At 38.2% G+C, this 17,777-nt stretch overlaps 1 protein-coding gene across 4 annotated transcripts in view; it reads left to right on the top strand.

Moving 5' to 3' along the window:
- UBR1 (ubiquitin protein ligase E3 component n-recognin 1) overlaps window positions 1-17,297 on the top strand; it is a 139,517-nt gene extending 122,220 nt beyond the window's left edge. For 2 of the 4 annotated variants that reach the window (XM_032343464.1, XM_032343463.1), the window contains exons 42-47: window positions 1,155-1,263; window positions 2,185-2,241; window positions 4,579-4,656; window positions 12,584-12,754; window positions 13,997-14,098; window positions 15,388-17,297. In XM_032343464.1, the coding sequence (XP_032199355.1) occupies window positions 1,155-1,263; window positions 2,185-2,241; window positions 4,579-4,656; window positions 12,584-12,754; window positions 13,997-14,098; window positions 15,388-15,529 (659 nt within the window). In that variant the 3' untranslated portion in view covers window positions 15,530-17,297. The other 2 variants (XM_032343465.1, XM_032343466.1) reach the window with 2 other exon arrangements.
- The last annotated feature ends 480 nt before the right edge of the window (window positions 17,298-17,777 follow it).

The raw sequence follows: 17,777 nt of genomic DNA, 5'->3' as shown, positions 1-17,777 counted from the left end.
CAAATTAGAGGTTTGTGGCAAGTGTGTGGTAAGCAAGTCTGTCAGCACCATTTTTCCAACAGCATTTGCTCACTTCATGTCTGTGTCACATTATGATTATTCTTGCAATAGTTCAAATTTTTTCATTATTGTATTTGTGAGTGTGACCTGTGGTGATTGATTATGACTAGCTGAAAGCTCAGATGATGGTTAGCATTTTTTAGCAGTATTTTTTTATTTATGTCTGTACCTTGTTGTTTTAGACCTAATGCTATTGCACACTAAATAGACTACAGTCTAGTAGAAACATAACTTTAATATGCCCTGGGAAACCGGAAATTCACTTGACTTGCTTCACTGCAATGCTGGCTTTATTGTGGTGGTCTGGAACCAAACCCGCAATTATCTTCATGATATGCCTGTAAATGGGGGGCTACTTTCCAAGTAGTTGCCCATACAGATCTGTTGTTTCCATTTAGAAAAGCATGTATTAATTTATCTAGTTGGTGCTATAATACAACAGTGAGTAAGATTAAGTCTTTTATTGGGAGGAGACTAAATGTATACAAACAGATAAATGTAAGTGGTGATGAGTACCACCAAGAAAAATAAAGCAGGTCAAGGGGATAGAGAGTGCTGGGCTGGAATAATATGTTTCATAGATAGTCATGGAAGACTTCTCTTTGAGGACACATTGAGCAAAGAGACATTGAAATAAAGATGGGGTTGAACTGGACAGAGAGTTGAAGAAAGAGTATTCCTAAGCAGAAGGAACACTAAATGCAAAGCTTTGCTTGACATCATCAAAGAATAATAAAAAGATGAGTGTAGCTGAAACATAATGAACATAAAGGGGTGAGGGTGAACCCCTTTATAAGCTCAAGTACAAGAGATGAACCTCATCTCTTACATGAGGTTCAAGAGGCAGCCAGGGACAGCTTAGGAAGGGCCTTTATTGCCACGATAAGGACTTTGTGTTTTTTGCCTTGTGGTGGAGTGGCATTGGATAAACCTCATCAGGAGAGTGAATCAGATTTGCATTTTGAAAGGATCACTGTGGCTTGTCTCCAAGTTTTATGGAGTATAGAAATGAACATAAACAATGAAGAACTCTATTCATAGGTTGACCAGGTAAGAATAATGTGCTTATTAAATGTATTTTTATTCTCTTGCAGATTCTGCAGAAGGAGAGTACGGTGCACTCTGTAGCTATCTGTCTTTACCCACAAATTTGTTCCTACTTTTTCAGGAATATTGGGATACTGTAAGACCCCTCCTCCAGAGGTACTATAAGAGTAAAATATCATTGATGGGTCATTATATAGTTTGGGAATTTTAAATTAAAATTATATGCTAAGTTTCTAGATTGATTAGACTTGATTGAAGTGGGTTAACAAAAAAAATAGGAGATTCCTAATTCACACATTCAGTGAGTTAGAGAGAAGTCCAGCAGCCATGGCAGCTGGACTTTCCACTTGTCCCACCATGATTACCATTCCTTGTACTCCTCTTCCCTGCAGCGGCCATTTCTTGCCAGTATCCACCACTGACCCCAGCGGGGTAATAATACCTCAACTTCCTTTTTTTCCTCCAGCCTGGGAGAAGTGGTGGCTTACTATTATTGGCTAATCTTTGGATTGCCTTGCTTTTTTGTTGGCAAAAAAGGTTGGGTTCCCAGCCCTTCTGTCATCTTTATTACCAATTCCTGGTATTAAATTCCTTTTTCAGAATGGTTTCTGTTTTTCTAGCAAGACCTTGATTGATTAGCCCTTTTAAAAAAAGATGAATGGGGCATTTGGGTGGCTCAGTCAGTTAGGCATCTGCCATCGGCTCAGGTCATGATCCTAGAGTCCTAGCATTGAACCCCATATCAGGCTCCTGCTCAGGAGCCTGCTTCTCCCTCTTCTTCCTGCCTGTGCTCTATCTTGCTATCTCTGTCTCTCTGTCTCTCTTTTTCTCTCAAATAAATAAAATCTTCAAATAAATTAATTAATTAAATTTAAAAGAGGTGAATAAAAGAAAGGGGGAAAATAAACAGGCACAAAAATGAAGGAAAGAAAAGCCAAGAGATAAGATGTGAGACAGAAGTCTAACAGAGGCAACATGGGAAGAAGGGACAGAAGGATTTGGAGTGGGTGGCTCATGGATGAAGACTGTGCTGAAGTAGTGACGACCTGTTTTCTTTTCTCTTGGCTCCCCATATAGGTGGTGTGCAGATCCTGCATTACTAAACTGTTTGAAGCAAAAAAGCACTGTAGTCAGGTTGGTTTTCCTTCTCAATCCTTTCCCTCCATCTACAGGTTGTGTTTCCAAAAGTAGTTGCTTTGTGGAACATGCAGTCCAGTCTTTCTTCTTCATTCTCACTCAGTACATTGTTTCCCTATGTTTCTTTTAAGTCTTTGCCAGAAATTGGATTCTTCCTACAACTGATTTTTTTCTTGGAGTGGCTATCCTTTCCCTCTTAAATTGTTTCATTCCACCAGCTCCTCTTCCTTAAGCTCTAATACTTATTAAAAGGCACAGGAGGAGATGGCATTTTGGAGCTGCCAGTTTATTAAAATAAAAAAATAGTAACAATATTACAACACTCCACTTTTTTCCTTTTGAGAATAGAGTAAGATATAAATAGAACTGTTCCCTCTTCCCCTTCCCTTCTGATCTATATACTTAAAGACTACCCAACAAAACTGTTCCTCAGCCCCCAATTGTTACAGCTTAATCAGAATCCACCTCTTCCTCAAAGACTAATTCAAATGTGACCTCCTCCTGCAAGTCTGCTCTAGTAATATGCTCTCAGATGTGTGTGCATGTGTGCCTGCCAGCACTACAAAGCACTCAACAGTAAACTCAGGGCCCAGACTGCATGCTTATTTTCTTTGTATCCTCTCCAAGGCCTTTTTATGTTATATATGTGTCTAATTTTTATTCCAGTTGAATTGCATGAGTAAACAAGCAGAGGAATTGACCCCCAACCTTAAATGCTGACATCAGTACTGTTTTCTCATGGCTAAACCAAACATTGTGACACAATGAGTATTTGCCACCTTCTTTTCTCATCTTTCTTACCCCTCAAACTTCCTTCCCCATATTCTACCTGCTCCTTAACCCAACTTTAGTGATTTAGAGATTACAGATCCAGCTTTTATAAATTCGATACAGTAGTATAGAGTAGTATACAGTATACAGTAGTATTCACATCACCAAGAAAAGAGAATAGAGAGAAAAGTTTAAAAGATGAGTACATGTTTTAAAACTGTTAATCTCACACAGTTTTTCCTTTATTTCAGTTCATTGTGTGCCTTTTAGACACCTACTATTTCCTCAGCATGGTGCTAAAATACTTTGGGAGAGTTAAAAGACCTAACACATACAGCTTTTTGGTCGTGGGTAATTTATAATCTAATTATGTACATAAACTAAAGACATAAAATTAAATAGTATATGTATGAATATACTGTTAATGCTATAGAAATTTAAAGAGTAAAATATTCTTAATGATACACAGTCTTAGAGGAGATAATTTTTAGCTGAACATAGAAGGAATTAGAGAATTTAAGTTAACTGGGGGTCACCTGGGTGGCTCCGCTGTTAAGTGTCTGCCTTCAGCTTGGATCATGATCTCGGGGTCCTAGAATCAAGCCCCACATCAGGGTCTCCACCCTCAACAGTGAGTCTGCTACCTCTGTGATCTCTCCCACTTTCCCTTTCTCTCAAATAATAATAAGAAGAAGAAGAAGAAAGAATTTAAGGTGATTGGGATTTGAGGATAGAATTTCCACATGATTCACATGACGTTTCCAGGGCATATGTGTAAGGCTTTTATCGTATCTGTATTGTATGGTAAGAATGAATAATAATATTTGCAAACATGTTATCAAGTACTAAGTATTTTATATTCCACTTCAATATCTTATTAAGTCCTCAATAGCTGTGAGCTTCTTCCATACTATTATTTATATTTAACATTTCTTAAATCAGCATGAGTTTTTATATTTTTCTCCCCCCACCACCTCAGAAATGTGTTATTAAATTGATGATATACCGTATGACTGAGAAAGGGTAATATATCCATCCTCTATTTACAGACCAGGAAATATAGGCTAAAGTTCAGTGACTTGTTAGGTATAAGAATTTAGGATTTGTAGTGAGGTTTATCTGATTTCAGATGAAATCTGTGAGTTTTTTTGTGGGGGTTTTTTTTTTTCACTTTATAGTCCTTTTTTCTGTGTTCCTCCATCTTTCTCTCTCTCTCTCTCTGCCTCCTACATTTAATGAGGAGTGCCTATGTATTAGTCATGAAGTCTGTGTTCTTAACAACATCTTTATGTTACCTTCCTAGCTATCATGGAAATTTGGCTAGAACATTTAGTCTTAGGAAATAGTGGGATTTGAGTTTGGAAAGGAAACCAGATGATGAAAGATTTGAAATTCTAGGCCAAAAAACTTGGATTTAATGTAGTCAACAGGAGGAATTACTGTGGGTTTCAAGTATGGATCCTTTTGTTATTTTTAAAATACTTGTCCTTCTATTACTTGGTCAATTTTTGACATGGGCTTATTTACTCAGAAGTAAAATTGTCTTTCAAATTATGTTTCTAGATACCCTAGAAAAAGAAATAGTTTGATAGAGCTTCCTGATGACTATAGCTGCCTCCTAAATCAAGCTTCTCATTTCAGGTAAGAAGAAATATATTTCTAAAAAATTTTTAAGCTTGCAATTGATATGTATCACCACTAGCAAACTTTTTAAAGACCACTGAGCATCCTCTATTACAGTGGTTGTCAGTTTCTTTCTTATTATTGAGGTGAGAACCATAAAACAAATAATTAATGATGATAAATTAGTGATGAGTACAATTCAGTGCTGTTTAGTGTATTCACAGTGTTGTGCAACCACCACCTCTCTCTAGTTTCAAAACTTTTTCATCACGCCAGAGAAATCCTTGTATCCACTAAGTAATCACTCCCCCTTTCCCTCTTTCCCAATCCCCTGGTAACCAGTAATCTGCTTCCTGTCTCTATGGATCTGCCTACTCTGGAGTCTGAGAAAAGGAGTCAGATAAAAGGAGTCACATAATGTGTGACCTTTTGTGTCTGGCTTCTTTCACTTGGTATAGTTTTTGAGGTCATTTATGTTGTAGTATGTATTCAGTCCTTTCTTGGCTAAATTCATATTCCACCATAGGGGTACCTGGTTGACTTAGTCAGTGGATCATGCAGCTCTTGATCTTGGGGTTGTGAGTTTGAGCCCCATGTTAGGTGTAGAGATTATTTAAAAATAAAGCCTTAAAAATAATAATAATAATATTCCATTGTATGTATAAACCAGAGTTTATCTGTTTATCCATTGATGAGCTTTTAGGTTGTTTCCCCCTTTTGACTATTAAGAATAATGCTACCCAATGTCCACAATAGCCCAACTATGGAAAGAACCTAGATGTCCATCAACAGATGAATGGATAAAGAAGATGTGGTTATATATACAATGGAATACTATGCAGCCATCAAAAGAAATGAAATGTTGCTTTTTGCAACGATGTGGATGGAATTAGAGGGTATTTTGCTGAGCAAAATAAGTCAATCAAAGAAAGACAATTATATGATCTCCCTGATATGAAGAATTTGAGAGGCAGGGTGGGAGGCTAGGGGGGTAGGGATGGAAAAAATGAAACAAGATGGGATTGGGAGAGAGACAAACCATAAGAGACTCTTAATCTCACAAAACAAACTGAGGGTTGCCAGGGGAAAAGGGGTAGGGAGAGGTGGTTGGGTTGTGGACATTGGGAAGGGTATGTGCTATGGTGAGTGCTGTGAAGTGTGTAAACCTGGCGATTCACAGACCTGTACCCGTGGGGCTAATAATATATTATACGTTAACAAAAAATTAAAAATTTAAAAAAAAAAAAGAATGCTACCATTAACATTCATGTACAAGTTTCTATGTGGACATATATTTTCATTTCTCTTGGGTATATATTCCTAGAAGTAGAATTACTGGGTCATTATGATAATTCTGTGTTTAAATCTTTGAGTAGCCACTAAACTGTTTTCCATAATTAAACCAGTTTATAGTCCCATCAACAATATAAGTGGACTCCTGTTTTTCATATCCTTGTCAACACTTGTTGTTTTCTATTTTTTAAATGAAAACTATCCTAGTGGGTATAAAATGGTAGCTCATTGAGGTTTGATATACATTTTCTTAATGACCACTTATGTTAAACATCTTTTCATGTCCTTGTTGGACATTTGTGTAGTTCTTTGGAGAAATGTCTGTTTAAGTCCTTTACCCTTCTTGCATTGGACTGTCTGTTTTGTTGTTGAGTTGTAAGACTATATTGAAGGGGAGGAAAACTCTTCCTTTCTTTCCTCTGGGTTCTTTAGCCAAATAATTAAGTTGACATAAGACAGATTAAGAGGAGAAAAGTTTAATTTTGCATATGTGGGAGCTCATAGAAATACAAGACTCAAAGAAATGACTAGGTTTATATCTTTTAGTCAAAGAAACAGTTTTTTGTGAAGATTTGACAAAACAAAGGGGTTTAGGCATGGAGTAACAAATTAATGAAGAAGTAAGAGAGTTTGTTTATACAGCCTTCTTTTTTTTTTAATTTTTAAAGATATTTTTTATTTGTTTGACAGAGAGGGGGCGGTTCACAAGTAGGCAGAGAGAGAGAGAGAGAGAGGGAAGCAGGCTCCCCACTCCCCACTCAGGCTCCCCACTCAGCAGAGTGCCCAATGCGGGGCTCGATCCCACAACCCCGAGATCATGACCTGAGCCAAAGGCAGAGGTTTTAACCCACTGAACCACCCAGGAGCCCCTATATAGCCTTCTTGAACTTGAATTCCCTATCTCTGGTGGTAAGGGTACTTTCTATGCTTCTGGTATAGGGAGGATACCTTCACACGGGAGACTTATATGGTCAGAGTGTCCTTTTTGCACCTGCTGTTTCTTAAGTAACTTTAATTCAAAATAATCAATATGCCAAAGTGGCATGTTTTGGGATGGCCTCTTCTGTTCTCTTTCAGTATAATCTGGATATTCAGCACTTACCAGATTTTTATTTCGCAAATATTTTCTTCCATTCTCTAAGTTGTGTTTTCACATTCTTCATCATGTTTTCAATATGTAAAAGTTAATTTTAAGGGTACCTGGGTGGCTCATTCCTTAAGCGTCTCCCTTCAGCTCAAGTTATGATCCCAGTGTCCTGGGATGGAGCCCCGCTTTGGGCTCCCTGCTCAACGGAAGCCTGCTTCTCCCTCTCACTCCCCCCTTGTGTTCCCTCTCTTGCTGTGTCTCGGTCAAATAAATAAATAAAATCTTTTTTTTTTTTTTTAAGTTCATTTTACCTATTTTTTTGTTTGTTTCTTGTGTTTTTGGTATCAAAACTAAAAATCCATTGCCAGATCTGAGGTCATGAAGGTTTACCCCTTTGTTTTCTTTGAATAGTTTTGTAGTTTTAGCTTTATGTTTAGACTGTGGGTTTGTTTTTGGGGTTTGGTTTTTTTTTAAGATTTTATTTATTGGAGAGAGAAAACAAGCAGGAGGAGTGGGAGAGGGAGAAGCAGGCTTCCCGCTGAGCAGAGAGCCTGATATGGAACTTGATCCCAGGACCCTGGGCTCGTGACCTGAGGTGAAGGCAGAGGTTTAACTGACTGAACCACCCAGGTACTCCTAGACTGTGGATTTGTTTTGAGTTAATTTCTGGAATAAGACAGGAGGTCCAACTTCATTCTTTCCTTCATATGGTTTCCAATTATCCCAGCACCATTTTTTAAGAGTTTGGATAATCTTGGTACCCATGTTGAAAATCAATTGGTCATGGATGTTTGGGTTCCTTTCTAAATTCTAAAGTCTATTCCATTGGTCTATATGTCTGTACTGATGCTAATACCACACTTTTAATTACCATGGCTATATAGTATGTTTTGAAATTATAACGTGCCGCCTTTCCAACTTTTTCTTTTTCAGTGTTGCTTTGACTGTGAATAGGTCATACTTTTCTGCTTCTTTGTAAGCTCTGTTAGTTTTGTTGAGAATGGGACATTTTGGTTATTGTAGTGGCTCTATAAATCAAAATCTCCCTCATTCCCAAGAATCGTCACTGTTGCTTGATAAAGGCTTCAGGTGTCTCTTTAGTGACTTTTCCAAACTGTTTTTGTTTTTGTTTTTGTTTTTTGCAAAGACTGTGTTCCTTTTTGTGTATCCACTAAAGTCTCTGTTCCATTATCTCTGCAGTCAGCCAGGAACTGACAAGATTTCCTTAAATTTCTGTATCCAACAAGAAAAGTGAAGAGAAGAAAAAAATATAAAGAATATCCTGTCTCTTTAAATTCCCTCTGCCATCACTGCAGAGAAAGTCACTTTAGTCCAGGGGTTGAAACAATGGCCAGTATCTCTGTCAGCCTTCCAGTAAACTGCCAGGTAGAACTAAACCCACAAGCATGATTTTTGAGGACATCATCTCTATTACCCATCATGGCACCAGCAAGCCACACCGGAATTATGGGCAGCCACTCCCATAGCTACCTGCTATAGGGCTTGGAGTTAGGAGGTGGTAGTCATATAACACAAAAAGCCAAAATTCATTGAAACTTAACCAGCCTCTTTCTTTGTTAAGCCCTCCTGTGGATGCTGCAAGTGTTCACCTAGATTCCAAGTTCCAAAATAGTTGCTTCAGGCAGTTCTTGCCAGATCAATAGTTGTATTGTAGAAGAAACAATTCCCGGAGCTTGGAGCTACCATGTTCTAGAATATCTCCCCACAACTTTTTTTTAAAGCTATAGGAGCCTTTTTTTTTTTTTTTTTTTAAGCACTCTAAGAATCATCATTTATTCCTGTATCTTTTAACAGTGTGCTACTGTAGAATTGTGGTCAGCACATCTGTCAGCTGAAATAAACTGTTTTCAACTTCATAAACAAATAGTTCTCTTAGAAATATCTTTTATACATGTGTCGTTAAGCACTGTTATATGTGCATCAGAGTGAGGTGACCACATCCTCACTGAAATAACACTGAAGAACCCTTGTTTGTGCAAGCCAAATCTTATATGAAATCTTATTAGAACAGCAAAACAAGTAATAGCATTGTGGCTCAGGTTTAAGCCTGGGTACTAGAGAGACAAATACACCACCTTAGCCTTTTTTGATACTTGTTCCCCTCTACCTCAATCAAAATAAATGCCACACTAACGCAGTGTTTCTCAGACTTTATTTTATCTTCCTCTTCCCTTTCACTGATTGCTTTAAAAAAAAAATCTGGATGATAAAGACTGGTAAGAAGTACAATAAACAAGTTACATTGTACTCGTTATGAATATCATATATGAATTACCTGTTAGTTACTTTTATAAGAAAACAGCATGAGCTTAAACACGATTCTATATGATAAAGTAATGTCATATTGTTGGGTCTCCCAATAATGGGCCCATGGTCAAAGGAGGGAGACTGATACAAAGCAAAGGTCAAGCAAAGCTTTGTTTCACACCAAGCATCAAGAATCAAACAGACCGTCAAACAAACCGGTCAGGGCCGCCCCTTAAAGAGAGGGCAACCCCTCCCTGCCTCACAGACTAACTTTTATAGAACAAAGACCATGTGGTTGACCCTGGCCACACACAGGTGGCGAATGAGATTGTAACACAGAAAGCTGCACAGTCATGCTAGGTCACACACGGGTGGCCAACTGAACTGCAATTTACCCTATAGTAGACATTTGAACTAGCCTATCACCTTGGTCAGAATTGGTGCCCAAAAGGCGGGGCCGCACTCCTTGGTAGCTAGGGAATGCAGGCTCTACTGATTGGATGTCTCCCCATGACTCACCTCATCCCTGCATTTAGGCTGTTATCTCCACCTGAACTGACCCACCCTTGTCTTTGGGCTTTGTTACCTAGGACTGGTTTCCCAGACTTGCTTTTAAGTAAGTTCTGGTGGGGGGGGGGTGTCAGTTTAAGTTTTACTGCATAAACAACAAAATGGCTGTTCAACCGAGGTGGTGCTGCTCTGGCTAAATAGGCCCTTACAATATAACATTAACAGTTCACACTTACCTTGCTATAATATGATGTAAGTATTCAAATAACATAAATTCATGAGCTGCACGCCACCAATGTAATGCCCCTGGATGGAGAAGTTATATTCATGTCTGCCTTAGCCATTGGTGTGTGAATATTTCATATTTGAATCACAATGTATCATGTCTTAAAAATAATAGGCCAGAATTACTATTGATGCAGTTATGTATCCTTGACATTCAGGTGACATCACACCACCACCCATAGCAAACCAGATTAATAGTGATGACATGAAATTAGCAGTAATTTTTAATTAAAAGGCAAGAATCTCAGTCTGAAAATCAAAGCCTAGTCAAGACTTTATTGATGATGCATGGTAATAGAGCATCTTGTTTTGCAAATGGCAGGAATTCCAAAGCTCAGTTAGGAGTTCTGTAATATTAAGCATTGTACAGCAGCCAGACTTCTTAATAAATTTAATTAGAGCTCTCAGAAAACACAAAGAACTCTTAAATTTTGTTTCAAGGATATCAGTTAATAATTCTAATGAACTGCCTTGGCGGACAAAGTGACTATTGTAGTCCTTAGTCATATGTTAAATAACTTGCTGTCATTTGAAGGAGCAAAGAAAGGGATTGCAGTTGATTATAATTTTGAGGGTTTGAAGAGCCCTTATGTGGCCTCTGAGAATCACTGATCTCCAAAATGATTAGGGAAATTGTCTTATTCAGTTACAACCCTTTCTTTGAGCCCTGAAGCCAGGGACTTTAATGGGTCCAGCAGGGGCTTGGGCAGCCCATACTCTGTCTCTTGTACTAGATACAAATGATCTTGGTTTTAGTTCCATGTTGTTTGTCCCATGCAGATTAGGTTCAACCACCTAAAGAAATGGCTGAGCCATTCACCTCTCAGCCCTTAAAACATGAGCTAGATGGTTTCAGAAATTGCATCCAAAATGCAGTGAATCAAAATGCAGCTCCAAATGCAGTGATTCTCCTAATCTTAGGGCTGTATTGCTATCACAGAATCCCAGTGAATAGGTGAATCCCAGTGTTAAGGAGTATCACTGTTGGCTCCTAGAAGGATCTGAGGAGAGTGTTAGTCACTAATCACAGTGAAAATCCCTCTGGATGATACTACATACTGGTTTTAAGTAAAGTGAAAATAAATCTTATGATCTCTTCCAGTTCTTTGTCACCACCAGTTTCCATTAAGACTGAGCCATTTCTACTGTAGGAGGGTAAGCTGCCCCAGTTACTATACTTTAGGTATCACCCCTTTTTTCCTCTGTAGGGTATTAGTGATAGGACTCAGCCATCCTGCACTAAGTGAAAGATTTTGGCTTTAGCCAAAAAGAGCTAAAATTGTGTTCTTCCCTCTGGAAGTGAAAATAGTCTCCTCACCTCCCAGAGACAGGAGTGGAATACCTGTGCACAGAGTCCTTCTGCTCCTATGTAGACAGTAGTCGTTTTATATCTTACCTGAGAAATGAGGGATCAGAGAATAAACTGTTAATGCCTTATTGGAGATGGAGGTTCTTTTGATGCTCTTTATTCTGACCTCATTTTAGGCCTCAATGGATCCCAGCTTACTGGTTGTATTTATTTATCGCTCCCCAAATAAAGGAATTCTTGATGTTTCTAATATGTCCATTAGAAGGCAGAGAAAGGAGTGTAGAAAGCTTTTTTTTTTTTTTTTTTTAAAGATAGCATTATCACTTTAATTCGGAGTGATACCTCTCTTTGAGGGGCATCACAGCAAGGCTCTAGCATGCTTCTGTGTAAAGTGGTAGATCTCAGCGTACTGCTTGGTTCAAGCAAGTCAACTCTGTCACTTTTTCCTTCCTAAGGACTTGCTTTGTTTCCCAGATAGTGTGTGAACTCTAATACTACAGTCTTATTTTAACCCTAAAGAACTCAATACTTAAACAAAATAGACAGGAAAATGTATCTGAACCCTTACTGCACATTTGTGATTTAAAAAAAATTTTATTTTACACCTAACCAGTTCATATTCCTCTAATACTGAGGACGTAAGCTTGACGAAACCAATCCAGAGGAGGGAGTTGACTATAATTGGTCATGTTAGATGAATACTAGATTCTGTAAAAGTATCTCAGTCTCAAGACATATTTAATTGCCAAACTATGGGAATTATCAGGACACTGTATGTTTAATAAAAAGTTTTCTTACCATGGATTAATCAGGAGATTTTTTTTATTGTCTTTATTAAAGAGGAATCGTATAATTAAATTAATTAAGTGTTTTGGGGCACCTGGGTGGCTCAGTCCGCTAGGCATTCAGCTCTTAATTTCAGCTCAGGTCATGATCTCAGGGTTGTGAGACGGGTCCCTACATTGGGCTCTGCGCTAAGCATGGAACCTGCTCTTCACCCTGGGCATAGAGCCTGTGTGGGATTTTCTCTTTCTCTCTCCCTCTCTAAATGAATGAGTGAATGAACATTTTCTTGTGTTTTTAAGAGCTTTCTTTTCTGCAAAGCAGCCCATAATGAACACAATTCATTGCTAACTGAATATATCATGCTTTTATTGTTTCTCCCCATACTGAATGTTTTCTTCCCCTTTGAGGTGCCCACGGTCTGCAGATGATGAGCGAAAGCACCCTGTCCTTTGTCTTTTCTGTGGAGCCATACTGTGTTCTCAGAACATTTGCTGCCAAGAAATTGTGAATGGGGAAGAGGTTGGAGCTTGCATTTTTCATGCACTTCACTGTGGAGCTGGAGTCTGCATTTTCCTGAAGTGAGTAGTGAGTGTTCTGGATGCTTCATAATGAACTTACGGAATCTGGAGGCTATTATGGTAGGACAGTGTGTTGGTAGGAAGTGGTCTATCAGAAGTTAATAGACCTGTTATTCACATGAAATTGCACTTGAGACGATATTACAGAATATTACAAAATAAGTTTGAAAAAAAGATTCTGTTCACATTCAATTATTTGTGGTATATTTTAAGCATGATAGAGTTTGCATTGATTACTCTGGTGTTGTATAACACTCAGGTGTGGTGAAAGGACTTGGAGTCCTCACACTTACATTTAAAAAGTACCTATGCAAAGTTGTCCTTTGAATACATTCATTTTCTTCATTTCCGCTATCAGGCAACCATTGTTTTCCCTGGTCTCAGCAAAAGGCTGAGAGTGAAACAATAGTTAACTTAATGTTTATGAAAGAACAGTACAGGTTTCCTGAGAGAAATAAAATTCAAAGTGGAGATGGGTGCTTTTTCTTTCCATTTATGTAAGCCCAAATATCTAACTATGGGATATGTATTTATTGCGTGTAGGCATCTGTTGGAACAGGGGGAATAAATTCTTAGAAGCCACACCCAAACACCTATTTTTTGCTTTTAGGAAACTTACAGCATGTAAACCCACTACCTATTCCATCTGTTTATTTTATGTCACTCTCAGGTACTTATCCCTTCTGTACACGTGCATACAGACATTCTTTTTATATCTTCCTGCTAGGCTGTAACAGGCACAAGTAACTTCACAGTGGCAATAGTTCTTTATAATTTTCACTGTTGGAGGCTGGCTCTAACTGGAAATGGCTTGACACTTCCCTAGCTGACCTTCTTTCTGGCCCAAAGTTATCAGAACAAGATGTTCTGTCCTTCTGTTAAGTTCCCCATTCTAGGTTGTAGGTCCAGAAACAACAGAAACGACCCTGGACATCATTTTCCAGGGTATCTGTGGCTCAAGTGGGACAGGTTCCTTCCTCTCTTCAATATATTCAGTCAGTATTAATGGTCCCAATTCCCTAAATCCACTGATCCTTTCCCATACTTAAGTAAAAATTGCAGTGTTCACTCTCTTTTATTTAAACAAAACATAGTTTAGTCTGTTGGTCTATGTTTACTGTCTTTATACTGAATTCCTAACAGATATTGGCTGTGCCTTTTCTTTAGATTAACTTTGATTTAGTGCCTATCATTTGCATACGTGCAGTTAATAATATTTCAATTGGTTGTTTTTTCCTTCAGAATCCGAGAATGCAGAGTAGTCCTGGTTGAAGGTAAAGCCAGAGGCTGTGCCTATCCAGCCCCTTACTTGGATGAATATGGAGAAACAGACCCTGGCCTGAAGTAAGATTGGTTTATTTATTTTTCATTTTAGTTCCATTATTGGACATGGACAGTAACTGTTCTTTAAACACAGAAACTAATGCTAAATATTGGGAGTTATTTTAAAAATAAGTATAAATTAAAAATGCTAAGTATGATACCACTCTAAATGTAGCACATAATTTTGAACAGTTTTGTGCTTCTCCAGAATGTGAGGGTAATCCTCCTCTATAATTAAAGATATAGCCATCCTAATGTTTGAATATTATGTTGTTTTTAATCAACCTTTGTTCAGAATTACTTAGAAGGTCTAAGTATGGAGGTAGTCTTTGGATTAAGGGAGAAAATAGCTGAATGGTGAAAGTAGTTATTGACTGAGGATAACATCTGAGTTGTTCCAGAAAGGTAAGATGTAGCAGGATTTTTTACTTAATTAGGCAAGTTGAAAATACCCAACCAACTGAGGCACTTGAATGCCTCCAGACTGAGGATCTCACAGTTCTCCATAATTGCAACAGCCAAACTTCAGTCGTTTGAGATTAGCTGTGTTATGGACTGTACTGCCTTAGAATTGATGTGGAATAGTTTTGTTTAAATATTTGCTAATTGGGGCGCCTGGGTGGCTCAGTGGGTTAAGCCGCTGCCTTCGGCTCGGGTCATGATCCCAGGGTCCTGGGATCGAGCCCCGCATCGGGCTCTCTGCTCTGCCGCGAGCCTGCTTCCTCCTCTCTCTCTGCCTGCTTGTGATCTCTATCTGTCGAATAAATAAATAAAATCTTTAAAAAAAATAAATAATAATAAATAAATAAATATTTGCTAATCACCAGCAAATTTGTTATGTCATAAAGACAACAATAAGGAAATATTTCGGAGGAGCAGAATGTAATTTGAGGGCTTAGTGTTATACTTCAGACTTAATCTCTCCTATACAAAGACCAGAAATCAAAGCCAAGTAAACTGTATGAGGCCAAAAAGCCATTAAGGCCCCATCAGACTACCCAGAAAAGGAACAGAGCTGCTTCATGTTATAAACCTTACATTTAAATGGGGTCTCATAATGCCTGTGATATACTTTGCCTCTTTTCTGAATAATCAAGGAGTAAATTTCTGCTTCATCAGCTAAGTGATCTGTTAAGTTTGTGGTGATTAGGGGTGAAGGGAGAATATCCCTTTTAAAACTCTGTCCTTGTGATTCCTCCCAGTTCTAAGAACATCTCAAGAGTGTGAACTAATTTAGGCAGTAAAGATGTGGCAGTTATTTGATTTGAACTTACCTGTTGTTTGTTTGTTTGTTTGTTTTTTCCCTGAAGGAGGGGCAACCCCCTTCATTTATCTCGTGAGCGATATCGGAAGCTCCATTTGGTGTGGCAACAACACTGCATTATAGAAGAGATTGCTAGGAGCCAGGAAACTAATCAGATGTTATTTGGATTCAACTGGCAATTATTGTGAGCTTCAGCCTTGCCTTGGGACAGTCACAAATGAAGAACAGTAATGAAGACCGATGCAAAATTACGGAGATCTTTCTGAGGGCTAGGGAAGGGTTGGCGGGTCTTTGCTCCATGTCCAGATTCACATACATCAATACAATATTCCCTAACGGAGTATTGCTTTTAATTAGTGAAAATATGCTTAAAGGAGAAAAAAGACATTGATTAATCTGTTTTATGTTCTAGAACACTAAAAAATGCTTCTTTACCCCAAGTGTCTGATTCTGCTATTTCCAGAAAACTCATTTCCCTTCATAATCTGTCCCCCTTTTTTTCATTTCATTCACCTGGTAAGTGAAGTCACATTAAGCAGTTGTGGACATTTTTTTATGTTGGCTAACTCTTCTACAGTTTTGTGTTGGGTATTTCCCACACATAACCAGGTTTAGTTTAGCTGACATTGAAGCACTGACGGGATTCTAATCTGTGGTAGTCTTCCATGCAGCTAAAGAGGAATTGCAGAAACCATGCAGTATACTTCAACTGAGAAAGTTTCCGAAAGAGTAAATTTTTTTTAATTACTTCTCTTTTAAGGAAATACCCCTAATGTGCCACTTACTGTTTCAGCCAGAAATCAAACAACTCTTTCTGTGGGCAGAGTTGCCATTTTTAAGGCAAATTTCTGCTAATGTGGAAAAGCTTTTTGCCCATTGTAGACCTCAAGAATAGGATAAGATAGGTTAATGTATACATTATCCTATCCCTCATGGGCCAAAGAAACTGTAGTTCTCACCTCTTACCACAAATAGCTTTGTTGAATTTTGAAATTATACTTTCTATTTTCCAGAGGCAAATTTCTAAAATGAGTTCCCTTATCTCATGTTTGTGGCACCATCCTATTTGACTCTTAAGAACCTGATGCAGTTCTGATGTAAACTATCTCTAGAACGAAGATAAGAAAATTCCCCCCGGTGAATGGAGCATGGCAGCTGTCAATAAGAACAATCAGATTGAAGCCAACTCTGTCATCTTCTGTGTCTTTGTAAAAGACATATCCTTCCATTGTTACCTGTGTGCAACCTTTTCATAAACTCTGGTTTTATGACTAGTACCGACAACCAAAAAAGCCATGTGATCAGTGGTTATGTGTCCTGTTATAATATGCTGTGGTTGAGCCATCGTGTTTATAGATAATAGAGCTCTCCCGAATCTGTGTGTAGACTTCCTGGTTTTTGGCTTTAAGTTTTTATATCAAGAACTTGTGATCTAAACAGCAGACAGAAGATAAATTGAAATCTTCCACTTTAGCTTCTGTTGTCTCTGGAGTAATGTCAAGAATTTGAAAGATGCATTCAAAGGCCATCTGATTTTGCCTTTGGTGACTACCATCATATATGTGTGTAAATGTTTTCCTATCTTCCTTTTGCTCAGCAAAGGCAAACAAATAAAAATACATTTGCAAAGTGATGATGCACATTTGGGGTTAGATTTTCTTGGTGTTGTTGTGTAAAGTAAAGATGGGCTTTGCGGTAAAGTATTGGCATGAACAGGTATCAGAATCATAATCATGATTTTATACTTGAATAATTATTATTCAGAAGGTATCAGGAAACAGATACAATTCCACTGAACTATTTGTAACAAGTGATGAGTGAGGATCCGAAAATTCAGTATTCTGCCTGTCCAGTTTGTCAGTATGATTAAATGATTAGAACATCTCCCTTTATTTCTGATATAATTTGGGGGGGTGGTAGGTGGTCTGACTGGAAAATCTGAGCCAGAATAGGCAACAGAAGATGCTGACTTCTGCCCTAACTGATTGGCCCCATTTAGCAAAGATAAACTGACTTTTTATTTCTAGTCTTTTTATATTCACTTCATAAACCCTTTGGTTAAGCTCTTAAGCTGCCAGAGGGACTACCCTGTCCTGGCCAGTCAGACCTTCACTGCCAAAGAACCCATTTCATATTGAGTTCCACTCTTGAGATTGATTCAGACCCCTGCACTAGAGATAAATATGTGTCTCAGTGCTGTCCCCAGCCCTAGGGATTTCTAATTATATTCAAATATCATAGTGGTTTGCCTTCATCATTGCAAACAATTTAATTATGCTTACAGAGTTTACTTGCAAATGAGCAAAAAGTCACTTTATTTTCATTAGTGTAGAATGTGGAGGAACCAGTTCAACAGGATGGCTCCAAAACTGTCTTTTTCTAATGTTTTTGGTGAGGGGCTGACAGGAATTTTAATGATAGAGTGAAGAAAAGCAT

The sequence above is a fragment of the Mustela erminea genome, chromosome 5 (genome assembly GCF_009829155.1).
Source record: "Mustela erminea isolate mMusErm1 chromosome 5, mMusErm1.Pri, whole genome shotgun sequence".
Lineage (NCBI taxonomy): Eukaryota > Metazoa > Chordata > Mammalia > Carnivora > Mustelidae > Mustela > Mustela erminea.
This window is presented reverse-complemented; position numbering and strand designations above follow the sequence as displayed.